The sequence below is a fragment of the Pan troglodytes genome, chromosome 6, assembly GCF_028858775.2.
Source record: "Pan troglodytes isolate AG18354 chromosome 6, NHGRI_mPanTro3-v2.0_pri, whole genome shotgun sequence".
Classification (NCBI taxonomy): Eukaryota; Metazoa; Chordata; class Mammalia; order Primates; family Hominidae; genus Pan; species Pan troglodytes.
In genome coordinates this window covers 104,865,638-104,891,832 of record NC_072404.2, presented here as the reverse complement: position 1 = coordinate 104,891,832, position 26,195 = coordinate 104,865,638, and the positions used below count along the sequence as shown (strand labels likewise).

The window sequence follows — 26,195 nt, the reverse complement described above, 5'->3', positions numbered from 1 at the left end:
GACTTTCTCCTACTCTGACTTGACGACTCCAACCCACAGTCATACCTGGACTGAGTCATTATCTGAAATTTATCTGTCTCCAGAAATCACTGATTCACATATCCAATTCTCTGCCCACAATCTTCTGTCTTTGCATCTTGCTTGTTCGGTGTCCACTATAACAATTCTTGGACTCCATCAGATCCCTCTCTGTGTTCTCTTTGTCCATTAAATGTTCCTTTCTTCCCTCCTTCTCTATCCAGCTTAGTTCCATATTTTACCATTTTAATAACTCTTTTGCTGGAACTTTAAATTCCCTTCATCTCTTCATAGCATCTATCTGGGGCCATTATGAGTGACCCTAAAACTGCGTGAGCCCAATTATCTGCTGTCTCAGTGCCTGCACCCAAGCAGCTGAGTGCTGTGTGACAAAAACCACCTGTGCCACCTGTGCAAGACTAGTAGCATCATAAAGGCAAACATCAAAACTCAATTGGACCCTCCAGACTGCTCGGAAACCCAGTGTTTCTCTGTTTGACTTACTTTCCCGTTCTCTATAATTCCCTATAATAATTATTCTCTATAATTATAGAAAATATAATATTTCCTCTCTAACAATTATTTCAAACCTCTTTTTTCCTCAGATCTTTTATACTTCTTCTCTTTTCACTCTCAACTCTCTTCACTTCTTACTTTACATAAAACATGCCCTTCAAAGGGAAGCTTCCTTAAAGCCTTCCCACCACACACATCAACTCTCATTCTCTCCTTCTCTGCCTCTGGCTACGATAGAACAGAGGTTCTCCTCTCCAAAGTCAATCCTTTTACCTGCTCTGGATCTCATTTCCCAAACTTCTCAGAATGCTCACACCAAAAATTATCCCTACTCTCTTCTTTGTCTTCAATGTCTGCCCTACTGGTGGATTTTTCCATCAGTTTTTTAAATGCTCAGGTTTCTATCATCTAAAATCTAAAAAAAAAAAAAGTTCAAACCCATTTTCCTCTTCATCTACCTTCTCATCTCCTCTTCACAAATACTCCTTAAAAGGCTTGTTCACACTTTCAGACACCCTCCTTTTTAGTTCTCAATCCCCCCCCCCACTCTGACTTCTGCATCCATCGCTCAACTGATTGGTATAATCTTCAGTTCCATCCATGTCACTAAATCCAATAGCAGCTGTTTAACTCTCAACTTACTGGATCTCTCCGTAGTATTTAACACTTCTGACTTCTCCCTCCTTCCTGACATACTCTCTTCATATGGGAAAGAAGCAATGTGTACAACTGAGCACGATTTTACTGGTAATGATCATGAAATTGCTCTGGTTCAACTGCACTCTTTTCCCTAGTGCTAGAACTTGTTGTCAATTGAACATTCAATAAATTTTTAACAATCAACACCCAACATGTACTATGCACTGGGCTCTGCCAAGCAAAACAGTCTCTGGTCTCCTGAAACTTATGGTTTAGTGAGGGAGGCAGTTACTAATCAAAGAATTCAACAAATAAAATGTAAGTGCCACAGAGGAAAGCTACAATGTGCTATGAGAATACAGAACATAGCATTAGGACCTAATTGATTTTAAAGGAATTAAGGAAGACTGATCCTCAGAAGTGAAGTCTGAACTAAGACCTTGCACAGGAGTAGAAGTTTGCTCGGCAAAGAAGAGGAGCAGAGCATTCTAGATAGCAGATATGCTGTATTTGCATCCCCAGCCTTTTCCCCTAACTTAGCACCTGGAATAATGGCATTTAGGTCTTGACTCTCTAGAAAAAAAGCCAGTTAGATTTTTTTCGGAGAATCTGACCAATCTCAAGGAAAAAAAAATTCATAAGAGACTATGTCAGAGATTTCTCCGATGAAAGGTGCAGCCAGATACCCTACAGCAAAAAAACAAACAAACAAACAAAAAACCTCTACGTAGATAATTAGATTCCAAATCAGCTTTTAGTGACTCGGATCTTAAATATAGGCAGACAGCCAAGGATTATAAGACATCTGAGGAAAACCTCTAATATAGTTGACAGAGACAATAAAAACAGAGAAAAACAACCTAGAAAAGATCTCCCAGCAAGTAGAGAATAAAAAACATAAAATAGGAGAGACGAGACAATACAAGATAATTAGAGAAACAGTCCAGGGAGGTTCGATATCCAAATAATAGTAATTCAAGAAAGAGAGCATATAGAAAGCAGAAGAAAAGAACTCACCCAGGAAATAATTCAGGAACATTTTTCAGAACTGATAGACAAGCAGTTTGGAATTGAATGGACTCAGTACAAAGGATGAAGATAAACCTACCAAGACAGTTCATTGTGAAATTTTAGAACATCAAAGACCAAAAAAAAAAAAAAAAAAGAATCTAAATTCCCCAGAGAGGAAGATAATAATTCATATAAAAAAATGAAGATGTAAATGGCTTTCAGTTTTCCAGCTGCAGTACTGGAAACTAGAAGGCAATGGGGCAATGCCTTCACCATGCTAAAAGAAAATGTTTATGAATGTAGAATTCTACTCTAAGTCGGGGGTAGAATTCATGCACTGGGGTGCATGTATGGTCTCATGCACCCTTTCTCAGAAATGTACCAGAGGACATATCCAACCCAAACAGGCAACACACCAAGATTTAGGAAGACTTGTGGTCCAGAAAACAGGAGAGAGGAAAAGGGTGTCCCTGGGATGATAGGGAATGGGAATCCCAGGATGACAGTGGTTCACCAGATGCACATCAACCTGAAACTAGTTGGAGCAGGTCTGAAGACTCCAGAAGGAACTTTTTCAAGAAAATAACATTGATAAAATACCCACTGAGTTTAAATATTTCAGAAAAGATTAAAACTATTTTCTGACCAGGTACAATGCCTCACACCTATAATTCCAGCACTTTGTAGGCCTAGGCAGGAGGATCACTTGAGGCCAGGAGTTGGAGACTAGCCTCATCAAAATAGCAAGACCCTGTCTCTACTAAAAATAATTTTTTAAAAATTAGCCAGGCACGGCCCATGTGCCTGTAGTCTCAGCTACTTGGGAGGCTGAGGTGGGAGGATTGCTTGAGCCTGGGAAGTCAAACCTGCAGTGAACCATGGTCATGCCACTGCATTCTAGCTTGGGTGACAGAGTGAAACCCTGTCTCTAAAAATAAATAAAGTAAAATAAAATAAAAATATTGGCAAAAGCTTTGAGGTTAAATAGCAATGAGTATGTAGAAAATTAAGCAAAAGAATGAAATAAGAAAGTTTTCTACAGAGATAACAAACATTGCACAAAAAAAGAAGCTATCATAGTTGACCACAAGCCTCATAGTTATAATATAACATCATAAGGGACAGGGAATGAATAAGTATTTGGGGGGAGGGACACGGATAGAGGAAAAGGAGCCAGATCCTCATTTTCCATTAGAATAAATCAATAGATTCTCATAAAGCTGCTTCTATTGCTACTTATTCTTTTCCACTTTTATGGATAAATAAATGGTATTTATTTAGTAATTTGGAGCTAAATACCAAACTAATCAGCTCAAGGAAGTAAAAGTGGTTGCCTCTGAAGAAGGAATAATCTAGTACTACATTTTTCATTATAAACCTTGAATATGGTATCTTCTTAATGTCTTTTAAACAATTTTCATATTTCTTCCACCTCTTTTGCTAAATATATTTTCTAGGCCCCTTAAATTTCTTGTGATATTATAAATATATCTTTTCTTACATTACAATTTCTAGCTGCTTATTTCTGGTATACAGAAATGCAATTGATTTTTGTATATTGATCTTAAATGCACTACCTCTTCTGAACTCAGTTACTAGTTGTAACCATTTAATTGTAGATTTTCTTGGATTTTCCATGTAGACAAACATCCTGTTTTAAATAATGGACATTTTGCTTCCTTCTTTTCAATCATCGTACATTATGTATTTTTCTCTTCTCTTTGTGCCAGTTAGGACCTCCAGGACAGGGCTGAAGAGACTGTGATGAGAGCAGAAAAGTTGTTTCATTCGTGATTCTAAAGAGATGCTTCTACAATTTCACCACTAAATAGACTATCAACTTGAAAGCACTGCTTAAGGTTGTGTTTCCTGAAGTGTGGTATGATTTTTCATGGAACATGCTTTACGGGACTGGAGTAACTGCTGACTGACTAGGTGTGAGATAGGGACTGCAAACTCATTTCAAGTTCACTCACTCAGAGCAGAATGATTGGAGGCAAGTCTTCTGGAAAAAGCAGTGACCAGAAGACACGGCCTTTTAGAGTCATTTTCTGCCATCTGAGAACAGAGGGTCTCTGAGCAGATGGAGGTCAAGAATTTAATTGCCTTTTATTTACTGTTACTGTTACCCTCAATGTATGTCAAGGGATTTTGGGTTTCAATTTTTTATAGTAATATCAAGTTTCCTTTAAAATTGAATTTAATAAGTAATATCAGTTTGATGACAACATTAAATTCATATTGCACAGGTGGTACTCACAATACAGCAGATGTGGCAAAAATCCTCAGGGTGGTTTGCAAATGACTAACATGGTCAGATTTATGCTATTACAATGTATAACGCAGAAGATGAAAAGATGGAACGCGGTGAGGTGGTAAGAGCAGCGTCTGTCCAGCAGGCATATCTATTTCGGATTAAAATGAAGGCCAGTGACATCTTGCCTTACCATGTTCCACTTCATTGACCAGGGAATTTCCTAACGTGGGTGACTTGTGTCACTGTCAGATAAAGTAGCAGGGAGCAGTCTTTTAAAAGGCATGGTCCCCTTTACATTGCCCCCATGTCACATTCTGCTAAGGAACATTTGAATTTTTATGGCTTTCCTGCAGTAACAAATTTTCCTCCTACTGTCAGGATTTGCTTCATGCAGAGTAAAGCGGGCAGCTTTCATTTTCCTCTTACGAATGGAATAGGTAGAAATAATATGCTGCTTAGCAGCCACCTAAACCTGCCCCGACTCTCTTTATTCATAGGGAAATGCAGGATTCAAGGAGAGGACGTTTTTCAGCAAGGTAAATAAGCCTTCTCAACTGATGAACATTATTTTACTAATACCAAAGGCAACAAAGTCCAGGAGATGGGGGCATTAAGTAGAAAGGCAAACAGAAAAATAGCAGACAAAATCCAGCATGGGGACAAAGCAGGCTCTGCAACACTGAAAAAATAGGGGAAAATCCTTTAAGAGAAAATTGGGTGCAATTTTTTGCCTCAATTAGCCTTTTCCACAAAGAGCACTTTTCCACAAAGAGCCCATTAAATAGCAAATGAAATTACATCGGTTTTCAGTTGCCATGGCATTGGTTCTTCCTCTAACGGACTTCTGTGGTCCTGAGCTTAATGTTAGCCTGACGTATTTTCCTCGTCTATATGTTGTCTCAATTCCCTCTGTCCAGCTACAAAGTGATGTATTTGAGTTCTCCCCCAGAGTATCTGTGACATAATCTAAGAGAGAGAAAATTTAGCCTTTGGCTATACCTCTAGAGACTGAGAGGGTAAAACTGATGAAGAGCAGCATTTCATTAACCATGAACCACACAGTTTTCATTTATTAGGTGGCAGTGGGTCCCCATCCATGCACTCAGGGCTTCTGGAGCCATTCCCAGATCTGTCAGTAATCTCAGTAACTATTTATTGAGCACTTTCTATGTGCCAAGTGCTGTCCAAGAAGCTGAGGCATAAAAATGCAAAGGAAAGAAAACAAGATGCTCACAGTCTTTTAGTTTCCAGGTTAGAAGACCTACCTGCAAAACACTTACTTTCTCCTCATGCATAAGATGGGTTGAAATTTTACCCAGTGATCTGATTCACAGGTTTGTTTTCTTATTTATATATCTGCCAGCTGCCACACTTTAAAAAAATTATTCTAGCAGCAAGGATCTAAAATAACAGATTTGCCTTTTTGAAATTGCTTAGCTACAGTTAAACATTAGCTATAATATCAAGTTTCACTCTGATATTTTAAATATTATTTTGATATGCATAGTCACATATAATTTTCAGAAAAATACATCTATACAGTCCATACTGTCCCATAAGCTGCTTTTTACAACCTTCCCATGTGAACGGACATTCTTTTAAACATCATTTTAAATATCTGCATGGTATGGCGGTAACAACATGAAATTTTCTATTAGATATGTAAGCATTTTTCAGTTTTTCAGTAATATAAATGACTCTCTGAGGGCAAATAGGAATCAAGCAATTTTTTGAGACTCTAAATACATTTAAAAATTAAAAGTGCCTATCTATATATTTTCAATTGTGGTACATTTTAAATGTTTTTCTTAACCAATCAAAACTTCTAAGATGAAAATATAAGGTAAAATAAGTAAAATATACTCTAACTGCATTATTCTGAAAACTCTTACAGAATTAGGAGAAAGTCTCTAATTTCTAGTGTACTGCAGGTCATGTGACCAAGCACAATTCTAAGTTACATGATCAGTGTCTTTCTTTTTCTTTCTCCCCAGTTATCTCTTTGACTTTAGGTATAACCTAGTTCAGAGATAACATCTAAAGTCTGAATTTGAGGCCCTAAGTAAATGACAGCCCTGGGTAAAAAGGTCTCCTGCCTAGAATTGGTCCCTAATCCTAGAGGTGAATTTTCTAAGTTACAAGAAAGTTTTAAGCTTTTGATATGTGTTATCAATTTGCCCCCCCCAGGCTGGTATCTATTTACATTCTATTAAGCGTGTGTAAGAGCACTTCCCCATGTGTTTGTCATATATGTATTATCTTTTGTATGCTTATTAATGTAACAAACAACAACAAAATATCTAATTGTCATTTTAATTGACGTTACTGATTACCAATGAAGGCTATCATTATGTCATATATTTATTTGCTGTTTATATGATTATTCATTTTTTTCCCTTAAATATTCCTGTTCTTGGTCGTTTTGTTCTTTTTCTTTTTTTACCTCTTTCTCTCTCTTTTTTTTTAGTTGTTAGCCTCATTACTTTAATTGAAAAACTTCTGCGTATAGTAAGCCCTTTGTCATATAGTCTCAAATATTTTCCCCAGTTTTATGATTGCCTTTTAATTTTATGGTGTTTGCCCTTCTGAAGTTGAACATTTTTGCTTTCTTTAATTTATCTCTATTTTCTTTGTGAATTCGGCCTTTGATGACATGGCTTGAAAGAGTAAGTGGATCTTTAATGGACTTCTATTCTCTCTCCTTGATTCTTATAAGCCTAATTCATTAGTGTCAGCCTACAAGCATTGCCCAAGCTTCCCCCTACCTCTTTCTTCCTTCTCATCTCTAGGTAGTCTCCCTCTGTTGACAAGAACAAAAGAGATGGGGAATAACTGTACCGGCTGGGAAAGGTGACACCTCTAGGGAGTGAAAGGTTGGCCACTCTGTCAGTTTGTGGTTGATGAAGTCACATGAAAAGGCCACAATGTAAAAAGTTAACAAAGTTTCAGTTACATTGGATGATGAATAAGTTCTGAAGATCTAATGTATAGCAGGATGACTATAGTTAGTAACACTGCATTGTTTACTGGAAATTTGTTGAAAGTAGATCTTAAGTGTTCTTATTTATGATTAAGATGAAAAGATGGAACGCGGTGAGGTGGTAAGAGCAGCGTCTGTCCAGCAGGCATATCTATTTCGGATTAAAATGAAGGCCAGTGACATCTTGCCTTACCATGTTCCACTTCATTGACCAGGGAATTTCCTAACATGTGGTTGACTTGTGTCACTGTCAGATAAAGTAGCAGGGAACAGTCTTTTAAAAGGCATGGTCCCCTTTACATTGCCCCCATGCTACTTTCTGCTAAGAAACATTTGAATTTTTATGGCTTTCCTGCAGTAACAAATTTTCCTCCTACTGTCAGGATTTGCTTCATGCAGAGTAAAGTGGGCAGCTTTCATTTTCATTTCATTATTATGAGAAGTGAGACAAAAAATGTTTTAATTACAAAGTTAATGATTAAATTAATATATAATTTCTAAAATTCCTTAAACTCTTAAAAATAAAAAGCTTGCATGTTTAAACTAATTAAATTTAAAAATCAATAAAGATAAAAACTAAATCTAAACATAAATGAATGAGTAAATGTGAAGAGTGGTGATGGCTACACATAGAAAATGTGAGTAAGCTCCAAATTATGCCTAACCTTGTCCCTGTAGCTTCCTTCCTAAGTGGGAGGCTGCAAAAGCAAAGAAGAGCACAATTGCTGGAGGGAGGTCACAGGTCACTATTATCTACAGTTGGAGATCAGAGGAAAACCTTGTGTGCCAAAGTAAGTGATTCATAGAAATAACAGTTGAAGATGTATGAGACAGGATAACTGAAAGGTTCCAGTCTTTCAGAAGCTGAGATGAGATGAAATCCAGAGAATATGGGATACAGCCTCATTTTTAACAGGTGAACCAAAGAAGAAGGAGAATATGCTGGGCTGAATTTTTTCTTCCCCTTCATTTCCGCAGGTTGAAAAGATCATGGCTTTTTTTTTTTTTTTTTTTTCTTTTGAGACAGATCTTGCTCTGTCACACAGGCTGGTGTGCAGTGGTCCAATAATAGCTCACAGCAGCCAGCCTCAAACTCGTGAGCTCAAGCAATTCTCCTGCCTCAGCCTTTCGAGTAGCTAGGAATACAGATGCACCACCATGCCTGGTTAATTTATTTTTCCTTTAGTAAAGATGTGGTCTCACTATGTTGCCCAGTCTGATCTCAAACTCCTGGCCTCAAATGGTCCTCCTGCCTCAGCCTCCCCAAAGTTCTGGGATTACAAGCATAAGCCACGGCTCCTAGCCACACGGCATCTTTTATAAGTCCAGTAATCCTACTACATTTCTCTAGTAAGCTTCTTCTCCCATTTTTTTTCTCCCAAACCTCCCATTCCTTCTCCATTCTTATGAAAATGTCTATGCTTTCTGCTCTCCTCTCATTTTTTGGCTGGTGACTTTGACACATTGTTGAGGGGAAAAACCATCCGAACTCCCTCATCTTAGCACCATCAAATCTATAAATATTCTGGCATTTAAAACCATCTTTTACTTTGTCCCGCTTCTTAAAAATGAGGATGCTCCCAGCTACTTGGGAGGCTGAGGCAGGAGAATGGCGTGAACCCGGGAGGCAGAGCTTGCAGTGAGCCGAGATCGCACCACTGCACTCCAGCCCAGGCAACAAAGCGAGACTCCGTCTCAAAAAAAAAAAAAAAGAGGATGTATCCCGTAGTCTCTGGATTTAATCTCATCTCAACTTCTGAAAGACTTTCAGTTATCCTGTCTCGTGCATCTTCAACTGTTTTCTTTCTATGAATCATTTCCTTTAGCACACAAGCTTTTTCTTTGATCTCCAACTGTAGGTAATTCTTGCCTGTGACCTCCCTCCAGCCCCCTCCAGCAATCATGCTCTTCTTATGTTCACTTCTGCAGCCTCACTTCTTTTTAACTATTGTTTACCTGTGGCATCTCTGGTTTCTTACCACCCATTTGCACTTTATACCATTCAAATCTGGCTTTTAACGCTGTTTCACCAAAACTATTTTTGTCAGTGATAACTCTGTCACCTAATCTAATGAACATCTAATTAACCCTGGGTAGCTATCACTATAGCTGGCCACTCTCTGCTTCTGGAACCTACTACCTCTTTCTTTGTCCTTGTGTTGCCAAAATACTCTTGGATTTCTCCAATTTTACTTATCAGTATATCTTACTCTCCTTTACTGGTTTCTCCTCATCCTTCTAACATTGAAATGTTAGAATTCATTGGGGCTTTTTCATAGATTCACTTTTCTCTATATATACTCTTTATCCAGGTGATTCCATTGATTTCCTTGACTTCAAATACAATCTATAGGCCAACAATTCTGAAATTATAGCTTTAGTCCAGGGCTCTGTTCTGAAATCTATACTTTTATATAAAGTGCATCCTTGACATTTTCACTGAAGTTTCAAAGAGATATGAAAACTCTCATACTTAAAACTGATCTAGGAGGGCTCACTCTATCTGATTTCAAGACTTGATACAAACCTGTGGCAATCAAGTCAGTGGAGAATTAGGGAAAAAAATAAAAAGATATATAGGTCAATGGAATAGGCTGGAGTCCAGAAATAAACCCATACATATATTGCCAATTGATTTTTGACAAAAATACTAAGGCAGTTTGATGGTGAAAGAATATTCTTTTCAACAAATGGTGTTGAAACAACTGGGCATCCATATAAAAAAAGACGAACCTAACCCATAACTTATACCATATAAAAAAATTAACTCAAAATGAATCCTACACCTAAAAGTAAAATCTGAAATGACAAAACCTCTAGAAATAAACATAGGAAACAAATTTTGTTGCTAGGAGGAAAAAAATTGGTAAATTGAATTTATCAGAACTAAATACTTCTTCTCTTTGAAAGATACTGTTAGGAAAATGAAAAGAAAAGCCACAGAATGAAGAAAAATACGTGCAAACTATGTATCTGATAAATGACTAGTATTCGGAATATATATCAAGAACTCTCTCAAATCAATAAGAATACAGGCAACCCATTTTTTTAAAGGAGCAAAAGTTACAGACATTTCACCAAAGTAAATAATATACAGATGGCAAATCAATACATGAAAACATGTTCAACATCCTTAGTCATCAGAGAAATTCAAATTAAAACAATGAGATACCATTACAAACATATTTAGAATGGCTAACATTCTAATGATCTACCCCCCAGTAGAGGGACATTTAGAATGTTAGCCAATATGTTAGCTATTCTAATATGTTTGTAATGATTGCAAACTGATGTTGCCCACGCTGATCTCAAACTCCTAGACCCAAGCAGTTCTCCCACCTTGGCCTCCCAAAATACTGATATTATAGGTGTGAGCCACCGTGCCCAGCCTAATTTTTTTTATCTCACATTATCAAGTTCTGCCAAGCAACTGGAATTCTCATACATTGCTGATAGAAATACGAAATGATAGAAATACTTTGGAAAACGATGTTGCAGTTTCTTATAAATTTACCACATAGCCATCATCCCACTCCTAGGTATTTATATAAGAGAAATAAAAAGTCCACATAAAAACTTGTATGCAAATGTTTATATCAGCCTTTCTTTGAAAACTGACAAAACCTAAGGACATTCCAAATGTCCCTCTACTGGGAGGTGGATCAATTTTGTTGTGTGTATACAATGGAATACTACTCAGCAATAAAAAGGTCTAATTTATTGGTCCATGCAACCATATGGATGGATCTCAAATGTATTATGCTAAGTGAGAGAAACGAGACTCAGAAGCCTACATATTTTATATTTTAATGTATATGACATTCTGAAAACAGGCAAAATTATAGGGACAGAAAACATCAGTGGTTGTCTGTAGATGTAGAGGGGGAGAGGACTAACTACAAAGGGCATCAGGAAACTTTTTAAGATGATTGGCATGATAGTTTCACAAAAATAATATTTCTCAAAATGTTAAATTGTACTGTTAATTTTGCTGAGTGAAAATTATACCTCCATAAACTGACTTTTTAAAAAATGGATTTAATGATTATCCCTACATAGGTGCCTCTTCCTCAAGTTTCTTTACCTCAAAAAATGGCATCACTATCTGCCTATTTTCTAAAACCTGAAACCAGGCAATGATACTTGGGAATTCCTTTTTCCTTCACACCCCACCCACATCCAATCCATCTCCGAATCCCAACAATTCTACTTCCAAAATGTATTGCAAACCCATCTCCTAAACTTCCTATCTGAGCTTGCCCCTGGTGCAAGCCACCATCTTCTCTCACCTAGACTATTACAATAGCTTCCCTACTGGTCTCCCTGCTTCCATTCTTGTCCACCTCCAATCTATTTTCTGCATAGCTCCAGAATAATGACTTTAAAGGAAAATTAAATCATGTCACTGTCTTACTGAAAACTTTTTTGTGGCTCTATTTCAGAGCCCTACACTTTGACCCTCAAAGGCCCTGTAGGATCTAACACATCCAATGTCATCTTGTAACACTCCCCTCTACCCTCTTGTCCTTCCCACCCTACCCCACACCCATGATACTCTGGTCATAGTAGCCTTCTTCTATCTGTTTAATATTCCAAGTTTTATTGCTCTCTTAGCAATTTTGCTCAAGCTATTTCCTATAGCTAGACCCCTCTTCCTCTCAGCGTTCTTTTTTAATGGCTGTCTCCTTCCCATTTGTTTTTTGTTTGTTTTTGTTCTTTGTTTTTTGTTTTGAGACAGGGTCTCACTCTGTCAGTCAGGCTGGAGTGCAGTGGCATAATCACAAGTCACTGCAGCCTTGATCTCTTGGGATCAAGTGACCCTCCTACCTCAGTCTCCTGAGTAGCTGGGACCACAGGTGCATGCCACCATGCCCGGCTAATTTTTTTTACTTTTTGTAGAGATGGGGTCTCCCTATGTTGCCAAGACTGGTCTTGAACTCCTGGGCTCAAGTGATCCTCCCACCTTAGCCTCCAAAACTTCTGGTACCACAAGCATGAGCCACAGCAGCTGGCCGTCCTTTTCATTCTTAAAATTTCAGCCTACCTAGCATAATATCCTTAGAGAAGACTTTATACATTTTATAGTAATTCACTTCTGACATTCTCATTCATAACTCCTGTTTTCTCCTTCATAACACTGTCCCAATTTATAATTATATATTTATGAATTTATTTTGTTAATATTTGTCTCCCTTATTAGAATATACTTTCTTTGAGGGCAGGAGTATTTTCTCTTTTTCATTTACTTAGTGCATTACCTGATGCATAATACGAGCTAAATAAATATTTGTTAAGTAAATGAGTAAATGAATGAACTTCCTGCTATTAGATAATAAGATTTTAATTCGATCATCATTGAATTACCTGAATCAACAGAACTATGTATTTTTTAGGGCCTTCTGTACTAGGCATAATTGCATCTTTATGCTTACTACATCATCTGGGGTAGGGGTCACAAAGTCTTGAAACCATGAGTGTACAAGCAGACAACAATGTTGGCCACCCAGAAAGGCTTACCTCTCCAAACCAATTGCTTGGCACAGAGAATGGAACTTGGAGTTGTACAAAAGTGCAAAGCTGTGTGTCCACTTAAGGAGTAGCAATTGAGCTTTGCCCCACGATCACAGAGGATCTTAACACAATCCACATTGGCCATTTCACAAGCCACGTGAAGAGGGGTTTTCCCATTGGGTCTACAGTTGATTGTAGCATTGTGGTCCAGTAGCACCAGAAGACATTCCACATGGCCAAACAAGACAGAGAGATGGAGGCCTGTGGCCCAGGAAGACTTCAATTTATAGCTAGGCAACCAGTAACCTGAAAAAAAAAAAAAAAAAGGAAAAGGAAAGTTTAACTTCTTGACCTAGGCTTTCTCCCTGTTTTGTGAGGATTTTTACAAGTATTTTATTTTGGTCACATTTATAAAAGTGGGGTGGAGAGGGGATGACAGAGGTTTTAAACTAATAGCTAATGGGTCTGCAAGCATTTTGTTAAATAGCATATTCTGATATTCATCAGGGGAACAGGCTTTCTCAAGCTCTCACTGTCTCTACTGTTTCTTATTACTGTGTCTTGTTCCTTTATTTACTTTACCTTTCTAGGTCTTGAAGGCATTTAAGTTTGGGATCTTCATTTATGTAATTGTATTTTATTTTGCATGCTGAGTTATTTGAGATGCTTCAAGGATTTTTTTTTTAAAAACTTTCAATCATTGAGAGTTTGTCTTGAATGATTCCAAGGCTGTCAGTTGCAAGCTTATAATTTTTATTTTATCCAAAATCTTTTTTCCTATAGTTGTTGTCAATCCAACATATGAATATATTTAATCTTTTTTAAAAAATTATCACTCCAAGATTTTATTTGCCTGCCTGTTGATTTATGCAATATCGCTTTCCAAAGACGAATTTAAGGCAACTCAACTTTCACACACTTAAAGATTTTTTAGACGATTTAGAAAATAAGGGCAAAATAAAAAAGTAGGAACATAAAAATGTCAAAAGTAAGACAAATACGTACACAAAATATAAACTGTATCCCATACACTAGAATGGCATTGCAAATTTGCCTTTGAATTTCCTAGCAGCCAAAATACACAGGAAAATAAGATATGTTGCATAATTAACTATGTCTACAAGCCATACATAAATGAATTGGGCAGGGGAAGCATAGATGTGCCTAGAACTGAGATCTTCAATAATTTTTCCCATTGGTTTTTGGAAATGTGCATTCTCTCTCTCTGCCTCTCTCTCTCTCTTTTCTCCCACTGATCTCTGACTTCTATACGCTGAGCTGGTCTTTTTTCTATAAATCTGCAACTATTGCCACACTTGACAAGCTATAACTATGATGACTTTATAAACCTTTCTATGTCAATGCCAATAGCCATAGCATTTAAGCTTTTATGAATGGAGAACGGAAAATAGGTACAGAAAGAAAAAATACTGAGGGCAAGAAGATGAAGAGATAGTTCTTCAACAGTCACAGCGTAGAAGTTACTTTAGGGCTGAACCAACAAAATAAATTTTAACATGGATAAATCAAAAGTTTGCTTATAGATTATAAAACTTCCACTTATAAGTACAAAGTAAGCAGACTATGATTTAATGGTCATTTATTTGAGAAACAACCTAGGGATTTGAGTTGTAATCTCAAAATAAGCCAACAGTGGGATGGTGCTGCCAAAAAACTAATACAATCTGAAACTACATTAATAAAAGTGTAGTGTCCAGAACAAGAGAAGTAAACGTTGTATTCTTCACTGATTAGATAAGGTCATAAGAAATCTAGAATATTACGATTACTACTGGGCATTGCCCCTTACAAGAAATGATGAACTACTAGAGGGTGCTCTGAGGATGATGACCACATTAAAAGTGGGCCTGGTGATCAGGTATTAAATTTCTCTCATTTAAGTGAAAAACACTAGAGACATACCACTCCTGGGTATTTATCCTATAAGCATAAACACCCATATGAAATGTCCTAAAGGACCACTGTATTGCACAACTCCACAAAAAACAACATTTGCATTGTACTCTGTGAAATGTGCTCCTGGACTTAGGAATCTTGACAACCTGGTCTACATACAAGAACATGCACTACACTACAGCATTGTTCAAATGGTTAAACAACCTCCATGTTAATTGATAGGAGATTGCTTAAATAAATTATGATACATCCGTCAATCAAATACTATACAACCATTAAAAAAGGGGCAGTTCTATATAGACTGAAATGGAAAGATCTCAAGATATATTACTGAATGAGAGAAGCAGGGAGCCAAACAGTATACAAACTATGCTATCATATGCAAATATATTTGTAAACACTGAGAACATGAAACTGGTTATAGTGGTGGCCTCCAAGAAGAACTGGGGGGTTGGAGGATCAGGACAGACATGCACTTGTTCTTGTTACAAGGAGGTAACATACCAAGTTACCTCCCTGGCAACTTCTAAATTTAGTATCCTGTGCATGTATTTCTTTTTAACAAAAATAAATAAAATCAAAATAAGCTATTTTCTCTCTGTCCAGAGGGGAAAAAATAATTTAATTTAAAGAAGCTATTTACAAGGTTGTGCACAGTGATTAATCCCACAGGAATGAATGAACTCAACCCAAAGTTTGTCTGTCTTTCTGTAATGTATCCTCCAACCTAGCTATACACACACACACACACACACACACACACACACACACACTTTCATCTCTTTTTTACTCCATTCAGAATTCTAGAGCCATCTTGCTTTCTCTCTCTCCCACCTTTCCCTTTATCCAAATCTCCTCTTTAAAAAGAAATCCAGTTATTTCACATTAAGGTCTAATGGACTGAGGATTGTTTAAAGTATGATCACTCTCAGGATTATCTGAATTTATAGAAGAATCTATATTCAGCTAATAGAATTAAATTCTAATATATTACTTTGAGATTCCAGACACTGGGAAGAGATGGTGTTGGATTATATGGACTTTCCATGGCAGAACTAAGTAGTGTCATAGACAGTCTGAGCTGGGGAGCATCAACTCCACGCCTCGTGTGTATGTGTGTGCAAATTGATATGCACACACAATGTATGTACATATAGATTCATTTATACATTTCTATTGAGTTATGTACATTGAATCTCTGTTCCGAGCAGAGTTCCTAAGCTGTATGTCATGCAGCTTGCTTTTGATGATGAATGAATCACATTAACTTCAATACTTAATCAGTCATTTTAATACTCAAATTTCCTCAAAAAGCAACTGGCAAAAACAGTCTTTTCTAACTGCCTAAGAAGTTGGTTCCAGGTCTGAAAACCAGGATGTGTTTTGCCTGCTGATTAACAGCAAAAATTAGGTAGCTCTCTGTGACAACTGATTGGAAATTTGCGCCTGCTTCTGCAATGGGAAGAAAAATGATCCTAGAAAGGAAGCAGCAGAGAGCTGATTAAGAAAACACCATTTTGATGTAAAATCAAAGAAACACAGAATGTTAGCGCTGGAGGGAAGATTATCCAGTCCAAGCCTTTCATTTTCCAGATGAGAAAACTGCCACTTTTTCAGCCTGCTAGAGCCATGGGTTGCCTGCCTCAATCCAAACTCATGGACTCAGAATACCCGCAATGCAGTTTCCATCTGTCTTTGTCTTTGTGGAAGCAGAATAGAATTACCTCCAAGCCTGCTTCACAAATCACAAGGAAAGGAAGAAGATCCTCAATTCATCTGTAATATTTCACATCTCTGATATGGAAATGCATTTGCTAGTTGAATTTTTTTCCTCCTCCTAACTTCCAGGTAGCACCTAAAGACTCTATCCTGTTCGTGTATTATGTGAGTCAGTCATCCTTGGCCTCTCAGTCAGTTTCTTCTGCATCTCCTGTAATCATAAACATTATCTGGTCAATCAGGCTCACAGACTACAAGGTCCTGGAATTCAGCCAACTCCCAGAATGGAGTTGTGGTTACAACTCACCTCTCCTAAGATAGGAATGTGTGTAGGTAGGTGGTAACAAGACACCTTAGCTGCTGCCTCTGGGGAGCTGAAGTGGAGAAATGGCAAGAGGACAGTTTGCAGGCTATAGCTTAGGGTATACTGAAGTGTATCTGGAAGCTGTGTTGCAAAACTTTGGTGGTAATGTGGGGCTAGGGATTTTTGAATAATTCAGCCCTGAGCATATCAGGAAAGTCTGCTGCTTTGAGCAGAGAAAAGAGCAGCCCCTGGCAAAAGGGCCATCAACGTACAATCATCACTTTAAAATGAGGCTGGGCCTACAGGTCACTGTGTAGCAAGTGTGGAAGTAAATACACTTACTGTCATGGAGGACCAAACCCCAGGTAAAGCTATCTTCAAAAACTACCGATAAGGCTGTGCCTGTTCACAATCTTCTGCTGATGCTGATATGTCAAGAGATCAGAATTTGTCCCCCAAAATATAACCACCAATGACCACAGCATGCTAGAAACAGAATTAACTGATGAGGCAGATTCATTTTTTACACACTCCCTTCTTCCCACAGCAAAATTTTCCCAGGGCTTCGAAACCTAGAATGTGATTTATTCCTAGTATTTGTCTTTCAAAAGCCCCCCTCTGCTCACCTCTGCAGACTTCAGGCTGCCCTTTTACTATGTGTTTAGACTTCACAATGGACAGAGGTGAGGGAGAACCGGGGAACCAACCAAGCCCATGGGAGCTAGGGGTGGGAGGTGAAGCAGCGGCTGCCTCCCTCTAATGTAAACCACTCACACGCTACCCCATGTCTAGAGTCTGTGTGCAGTGACAGCTCCTTGCAGAAGAGTTCTGTTTGAATAAGAAGCTCCACTAAGAAGAAAAGAAAAATAGAGATTATTTCCCCTGTGTACAAAACCCACAGGAACTCCCAAATACAGGCCATGCCCATGTGGCTTTGACCATGATACATAATCTGTTTACATAGTTTCACCTTCATAATGTGATTAATTATCTGCATGCCAGAATCTGAACTTAGAGAGGGTCTTGTCAAAGCTTCCATTTTACAAATGAAGATAATTAGTCTGGAAGAGATTAAGTAGTATAAAGTGTCCATGTTCATATAACAAGTACCCACAGAATCAACTCTAACTCTCAAACTCCATTGCCCCCAAATCTTTAAATAGCCATCTATGATCCGAAGGCTACATGCAGTTTACCTCCAAACTGATATCACTTGTAGCTAAAAGTTCTAAAGGAATTTGAGAAGTTTTATCCCTGAAAAGAAAATATGCAGACTAATTGTGTGTGTGTGTGTGCACGCATGCGTGTGTGTGTTTAATTTAAATCTGAAACCAAAGAGATACGCCCCAATAGCTGGGTAGAAAGCTGCCTAGAAATATAGCAAGGAGCAAAGTGTTTGGGCCTTCTTTTGGAAGAGGGGATTGGTTCTGCTCCAGCGTTTGGAGAGGATGTACACATTTCTAGTAAACCTTCAGCTAAGCCTGGGCTCTGCAACAGTTATCAACTATAATGTTATCTGAGTCAAAAGAACCCCACACACGAGAAGCCTCTGTTATTACAGCCAAAGGTTACACACACTGCTCGTGGCTGGATTAGCAGACATTTGCTCTGCCTGTGTCCATGTATTTACACAGTCCTGAAGGATTACAGACTGAAGCACAATTCTTGGCTATTTTTTAATAGCTAATATTTTCCAGATAACTCAAAGTTCCCCTGGGAAGGGGGGATAAAAGCAAGTTTGAAGTGTAAAATGTAAAAGAAAAAAGTTTGAACATCGAAGAAAGGAAAAGAACCCTAGGATGGAAATGGGAAAGCAGGAGAGTGAATTTCTGGCAAAGAGGAAAATTAGGTGATAAAGAAATTATTCATTCAGAGAGTGGAAATAAGAGCTTTCACAATATTTGGATATAAGTTGCTACTTAGTAAAGGAGACAGAGTACCTGCCAGAAAGTTTTTTAAGTGAAATCATTCATTGGTTATTTTAATTAAAAATATGACTACCAACCAAGGAATCAGTGGCTATGGGCCATAAACGAAGTACTTAAAGTGCATTACCCTGATTAATAAAAAGACTCTGATTAACCTTGCTGACTGGGGCATTTCATACCAAAGAGATAAGTATGAAATTCTGCCTGTATCATTTATGAGCAAAAGCTCATACATCTGAAGGAAGATCAAGTTGGTAAAGCCTTTGGAAACAGTTTTGTGGACAGTCCTTCATGTTTCCAGTATGGAGGTCACCAGTGAAAACCAATAGAAGGGACCTTTGTGTTTTCTTTAAAGATTTCTTCTGTGCCTGACTTCACTCTAAATACTCAGTGGTTGGCTCATAATTAATGTTATATCACTGACATCCCTTGACTTTCAATGACTTATTGCATTTGGCAGTTAGAAAGTCGTTCTTTATGTTTTCTTTATATCGTTTTTATTTTAAAGTGATCATCTGGTAAACGCAATTTTGGCTTACTTGTTTTTGCTTTTAAGACCCATTATCTCCGCCATTCCCAGGGAGGTCTTTCAAATGCCAACCAGCACATTTTAAATGTTTGCTTTACAAAATGTGAGAAAAGTTTCTTTAAATTAATAAAACATGATTTCATCTGCAGATTTTATTATGAAGCTTAAAATAACTTAGAAAAGTAAAGTGAGAGCTCTCTAACTTCAAGAATCATGATTAGGTGCTGGACAAAGACAGGATCCACAGTTTGAACATGAACTCTGGAGGCTGGCTTCTAAATCTGTTCTCTGCCAAACTGGTAAGAGAAGCTATTCAATGAGATGGGCCCAGTGCTACAGAGGAAAGCAGAAATGAGCTTCCAGACTTATTTGTAATCCAATAGCTTTATTCTGTCTTCCTCACAAAATACACATTTCATATTTGCTTATGAGCTAAACTTTTGATTACTGGTGTGCCCAATAGATTGTATAAATTTGGGAAGCACTATTTAGATTTTAGGTGATTTATTTGCCAGCAGAGTTCTGAGTTCCCTTTTCAAAAATTATACACTGACTTTCATATAGGCTTAGATGGACTATATTTAGGGATAAAATTTAGTTACTTCTTAAATCCTATAAAAATGCTGTATGTTCTAAATAAATAAGAATGGTTTAGAATTGATTGTACTACTTTTCATTTTCTATAGGACTATCAAATGTTGAATATAAAATTTTAGTATTGATTACACAAGGAAATTTAAGAGTAGCATGAGATTTGTTATAGGTTTTGTGCATTGTCTTTCTTATTAAGCCAAAAATAACTGAAACCTGAAGATTCCCACACTTTAAAAGTAAACAGGAATGTTCTGTTTCCTCATCTGGATGCTGGTTACATAGGTTTGTTATTTTGTGAAAAGTAATCAAGCTGCACACTTATTTATGCACTTTTGTGGAGAGCTTTTCAAAAGTGCTTTAAAAAAATCAAAGAGCAGTGTGTAGCAGTTCAACAGTGTCCAACGTCCAAAACTTCTCCTTTGATTTAATAAAGTCTCACAAACTTTAATCCAGCCACATACCTTTTAAGGCCACACAGAAATGGGTCCTATTCCTTTGAACTATTTAGAAAAGAACTAACTAACCACTGTAGACTGCTCAGCTCCACGCTGTTGCCTGACAATGACTTTATGACTTAAGAAATTGATATAACCACTTAGATCTACTAGCAGCTAGGATTCTATTTGTCATTTCCATTCCTAACTTTCCATTCCTAAGTTTAAAAGGATCGATGATAAGGCTGGAAGCATGTGAAAAAAATTGGAAGAAACTTTTTTTTTTCTTTTTGAGACGGAGTCTCCCTGTGTCGCCCAGGCTGGAGTGCAGTGGCGCGATCTGGGCTCACTGCAAGCTCCGCCTCCCGGGTTCACACCATTCTCCTGTCTCAGCCTCCCGAGTAGCTGGGACTACAGGCGGCCGCCACCGCGCCCGGCTAATTTTTTGTATTTTTAGTAGAGATGGGGTTTCACCGTGTTAGGCAGGATGGTCTCTATCTCCTGACCTCGTGATCAGCCCACCTCGGCCTCTCAAAGTGCTGGGATTACAGGCGTGAGCCACCACTCCCGGCCTGAAGAAACTTTTAAGAAAGATGAGGTTTTAACCTGGGTTTAAGACTAAAGAGACAGGCCTTGTGCCCATGTGCGTATTAAACAGAGTAGTGGAGAAGTGTGTTTCTTTCTACACATGAGTGCAGACACAAATTTCCTGCATAAACCCTAAAAGTAAGACCACAAATTTACTAGTTCTGTGCAAACATCCACTTGGCATACATAAGAATGGAACTGTTCTTTTCCTTTTCCAGAGGGTGTAATTTGCTATCTCCCTAATTGAAAGCCACATCCCACAGTCCTAACACTATGAAAACACCTCAATTCGTGGGAATGAAAATTTAGCTCTATGAGGACCATAGGAGTCAGCTCATATTGACAAGAAGAATTTAAAATGTATTTTCTTTTCCTTCAAGGAAGATGACACCGGTGGAAGTAGGAGAACCAACCCCACCTCTCCCCTCCACTTCCCTAGAGCCTGCACCTAAAACTTGGTTTCTTATATCCTCAGAAACTTCCCACAATCTGTGCAACTTGGCCTGCTCAGGAGACGAGAGAAGACAGTCTTTGCAACTCAGGGTCAAATAACTTACCCACTGACTTGAACCTGAGTTATTTCACCCTAGGCACAAATAGAAGCTTTTTAAAAACATCTTAAAAATTAGTTTAGCATTCACACATTCTATCACTGAACAAAATTATAAGATGAAAGCAATCTGATTATATAGTATACAAATTTTCTAACAGACCCCATAAACTTTTTAAAAAATAGATCCCTTCTTTGTCTTCCCATCAAAATGTTAATGCCATTAATGCCAAAATATTATAAAGCCCTTGAGTAAAAATCATAAACATAGTAACTAGCCTGAACTCTTCTATATGTCCCTCAGAACTGACAATCGGAGGACAGTAAATTAATGAAGAAATATATACTGTGCCATTAGCATTTGTATCTGGAAATGTATTATACTGATGATTTATAGATGGCCAGAAATCATTTTTAAACATTAAAATAATGACTGTCTCTAAATGCTATACACAAGACCTTAGCATCTATATTGTATTAAACATTAGTGACGTTGAGCAGCATGTTTGCAGTATGCTCACCAGATGATCTAACTACTCACGTTCCCCCAATTAACCAGTTGATTTGGGAAATCAGAATCAGTGGAACTCTAATTTATTTCTGATTTATTAAGCATGGGTTCCAGAAAATTCCTTGGTAAAAAAAAAATTGGTCTAATTTTTGTTTTCCTTAGGTCATTATAAGACAGATATTCTGTATTAAACACATCTACAATTTTGAACAATTATTGTAGTCCAGGAAAAAAGTTAACTTTTTGGTTTTGCTGAATTCAGCTTTTGTGCCTGAACTGAAAACTCATTAAAATGAAGAAGACCATGAAGGTGCCTGTGACACCGCTTTATCCGTTTATTAACCCTCCAAATGTTGGGGAGATTCCTCTTTTTCATCCACATGGACATAGAGAGGATATATCTTTAAGTAGCTGTTAATGGAGAATTAGCAGCCTGTTCTTAAACCAGGTACATTGTCTAAGATAGGGTTTCAACAATCTGCTTAGCCATAATCTAAAAATGTTTTCTTCCTTCTATATCATCATAGTCAGAAGAAAAGTTAAAAACAGAGAGAGTGCATTGCTAAAAATGATTGTCTGGGATTTCAAGTCCTAGGCCCAAGGGTGGGAAAAGAAAAGGAGAGACACAACTTATACATATATATCAGCCCACAATGTGTTTTAGTTTAAAAAGAAAGAAAATATCAATTTAGAAATATTTTTTAAATGAATACTTAAAGAAACAATAAAAACTACTGTTTAGAGTGGATAACTGACACTGTGCATTTTTTTAAAATCATTTTCTAACAGTTCTACAATAACACCTATATGTTTTTACCTTGTTTATAAGATGCCAAAACCATATTCTCATCTTCGACTTCAAAAACAGTGTCCACATCTATTTGCCTTTGGATCAAAATAGCCTTCAATTTTCCGAAGTCATTGGACTTTAGCGCCTCAAGGAAATTTCTCTTAACTAACTTGGCAGCTCCAGATTTAGTGACAGGGGCAGTGGTGCCGTCCATCCTTCCTCTCCCTCTGGAAGCTTTGTTGTGATTTATCAAGAGAACAGCACCGAGCAAACAGGCGCATGCTGGAGAGTCCACAAACTGTCGGCTAATTTTATCCCAAAGTTATGCTGATCCGTTCTATTTATATAGGGATCATTTCAAACTTCAAAATATCCTTCTTGGCTGTCACTACATTTTCAGGTCCTTTAAACTGGTTATATATTAACTGATCCATTCAGTAATATATAGTGTCAATATGAAGGAAAGCCCCCGTGATACATTTCCAGGCATGAAATGTCACAATTATTTCTTATATGATCAAAGTAATAACATAAGATTTAAAAGCTCTTAATGCTCTTTTTTTCCCCTCAATAAAAACATCTGGTGCCTGGCTGGAGATCCAGCGTCTTGCTCTGACAAGCCAATATCCAAAAATGAAAATTTGTTACAGTTGTTGATACATTTGCTTCTAAAAACCTGTAATAATTTTGCAATATGAGCTTGTAAAATCAACCATTGTCATACATATTTGAAGACAAACAGGAGGTTTTCAAGTGACCTAGACTTGAAAAATTTTAATATGAAAAGCCGGGAGGGGAGGAGGTGGGGAGATGGTCGGGGGCAGGGACTCTTTTAGGTAAAAAAGAAACTGAAGAGATAAAACATTTAAATGCAACATGTGAATGACTTTATTGAATCCTGTTTTTTAATCAGCTAGAAAAGACAGTATTGTGGAACTATAAATGTGGACTAGATATTACTTGACAATATAGAAGTGTAATGATAAATGTGGTTATGTAAAAAAATATTCTTACTCTTAAGTGATACATTAAGGGATAAATTGTCATGATGTCTAAAACTTCTTTAAAAATAGCTCAGAAATGCAGACAGATAGATGTGTGTGTATGTGTATATACATATATATACATATATACACATATATACATATATACACACATATATATGTATGTGTAAATAGAAACAGAGAGATAGCAAGTGTGGCAAAAACTTAAAGAGTTGGTGAATCTAGTAAGGGATATATTGGTGTCCATTACATTATTCTTTCAGCTTTTCTGTAAGTTTGAAATTTTTCAAATAAAAAGTTGGAGAGAAAAGTATATACTTAATTTTTCTTACATAAAATCATTAAAAATTAGGAAAATTATAATAGCAAGTTCTAAAGAGAATGCAAATAAATTGCATTTTTATATGTCATTTGTGGAAGTCAAAACTGGTGCAAACTTTCTGCAGAATAATTAAAAACATGAATTTTTAAAAACTTACAATGATACTATTTGATTCTTAGAATTTACTTAAGTATGTAAGCGATGCAAATCACAACATAATTTTAAACTTATTTTATTGATGTGTAATATAAATGCAAGAAATTGGCAAGTTACAGGTATACAGCTTGTCAAATTTTTAGTGAACAAACTCATGTAATCAACATTGAGGTTAAACCATAGACTAGTTCAAGTTTACCTGAAGCCCCCTTTATGTCCTCTTCTAATCAAAACACCTGCCTCAAAGAGATAACAATAAATCTTAACTTCTAATACTATAGATTAGTTTTGTTTGTTATTTTTTTTTTGAGACAGGATCTCACTCTGTCACCAGACTGGAGCACAGTGGTGTGATCTGGGCTCACTGCAACCTTTGCCTCTCAGGCTCAAGCCATCCTCCCACCTCAGCCTCTGGAGTAGTTAGGACTATAGGCATGCAACCAGCACACCTGGCTAAATTTTGTGTGTTTTTTTGAAGAGACAGGGTTTTGCCATGTTCCCCCGGCTGATCTCCGACTCCTAAGTTTAAGCGAACCTCCTGCCTCAGCCATCCAAAGTGCTGGGATTACAGGCATGAGCCACTATGCCTGACAATTTTTTTTTTTTTTTTTTTTTTTTTTTACTTTTTAATGTCAAACATTTTACAGTTTTTGAAGATTTTAAATTATACAATTTTTGAAAAATAGCAACAACAAAAAGAGCCATATATGGAAATACTTCCTCAACCAAGGGATTGGCTCCCAACTGACTCTCTGTGACACACTGCTTTTGTTGAAATTGTATTGGCATTTTTAGGGAGCACTTTGCAAGTCTGTTTTATGCTATTGTTATGATTCTTTCCACAAATACCCATCGAGTATCTACCATTTGTCAGACACTTATTCTGGGCACTGCAGATACAGCAGTGAACAAACACAAAAATCCCTGCCCGTGTGTAACTTAGCTCACTAACAGATTTAAGTGGCAATGGGAATCCCTAGATTGCCTCCATTTCCCATACACTAGAATTTGTCACAAAGCTGCAAATATACTAAATTTCATACAAAAATAATATAGTTTGTTTATATCTAATCATTTGATGTGACCCCCATTATGGGTCTCCCCACCTAACTTAGTGGCAAAAAGAAGGACAATTTAATTTTGTCCAACCTGATGTGTTAATCTGATCCAAATATTTAGCAGTCTCTTTAGGTAAATGATCAGTCTCTTTGAATAAAATTCTCTGTGTTTGAGAGTTCAGGCTTTCCCTCTAAGAGAGCTTCAGGGAATATGGGATACATGGAGGAACAATATTCACAATGCTAATATTTAACAACTGGTATTAACTAGAAGAGACTTTTGTCATAAATTACCAGTATGGCCAGACCACGTGTATCAAGTGAATAGCAGTCAGCAGTAAGAGTGCAGCTTATGAGACCTCATGGTGACTGAAAGAAAAGGGGGTCCTCAGATGGACTTATTATCCTCTGGACCCTCCCTGATATCTCCGTGGCAGAATGGGTCCTCACTTACTTGGTCCTATCTGGCTACTAGAGTATGTGATTCTGGTCATTTGACTCCAGTTTTGATGTTCTCAAACACTGCAGCCCATCGGCTGACAAGGACGATGAAGAACAAGTTATCTTCTATTGTGCCATCTTCTTAGGGCCAGAATAGACATGAACCTAAGCTAAGGAATGGAGTTTCCAAGGGGTCTACATTCTCTCTAATGCTGAGCCGCTAACCTCAGTGTCCTCGAACTTCCTCAGGCATATCTGGTTGTTTCTAAACCACCCCCCATCCCATCAAAGTTCAACCCCGGAAGAAGTGTGTGAGGAGGGCTGAGTACATGCCATCTGACCCCTGGATCAGGCTATATATCCTCTCATAATCCATCAAGACTTCTAGCCTTCCTAGCTACAAGGGTCCAGTTGGACA

General features: G+C 37.5%; 1 protein-coding gene across 2 annotated transcripts in view; it reads right to left on the bottom strand.

Moving 5' to 3' along the window:
* Window positions 1-23,480, bottom strand: part of ASB4 (ankyrin repeat and SOCS box containing 4) — a 54,481-nt gene extending 31,001 nt beyond the window's left edge. For both annotated transcript variants that reach the window (XR_008549038.2, XM_001170131.8), the window contains exons 1-2: window positions 22,824-23,480; window positions 12,939-13,238 (exon numbers count right to left, since the gene is read on the bottom strand). Coding sequence is in view for 1 of the 2 variants with exons in the window: in XM_001170131.8 (XP_001170131.1) it covers window positions 12,939-13,238; window positions 22,824-23,010 (487 nt within the window). In the remaining variant the exon portion in view is untranslated. The remainder of the gene's footprint in view (window positions 1-12,938; window positions 13,239-22,823) is intronic.
* Between the last annotated feature and the right edge of the window lie 2,715 nt (window positions 23,481-26,195).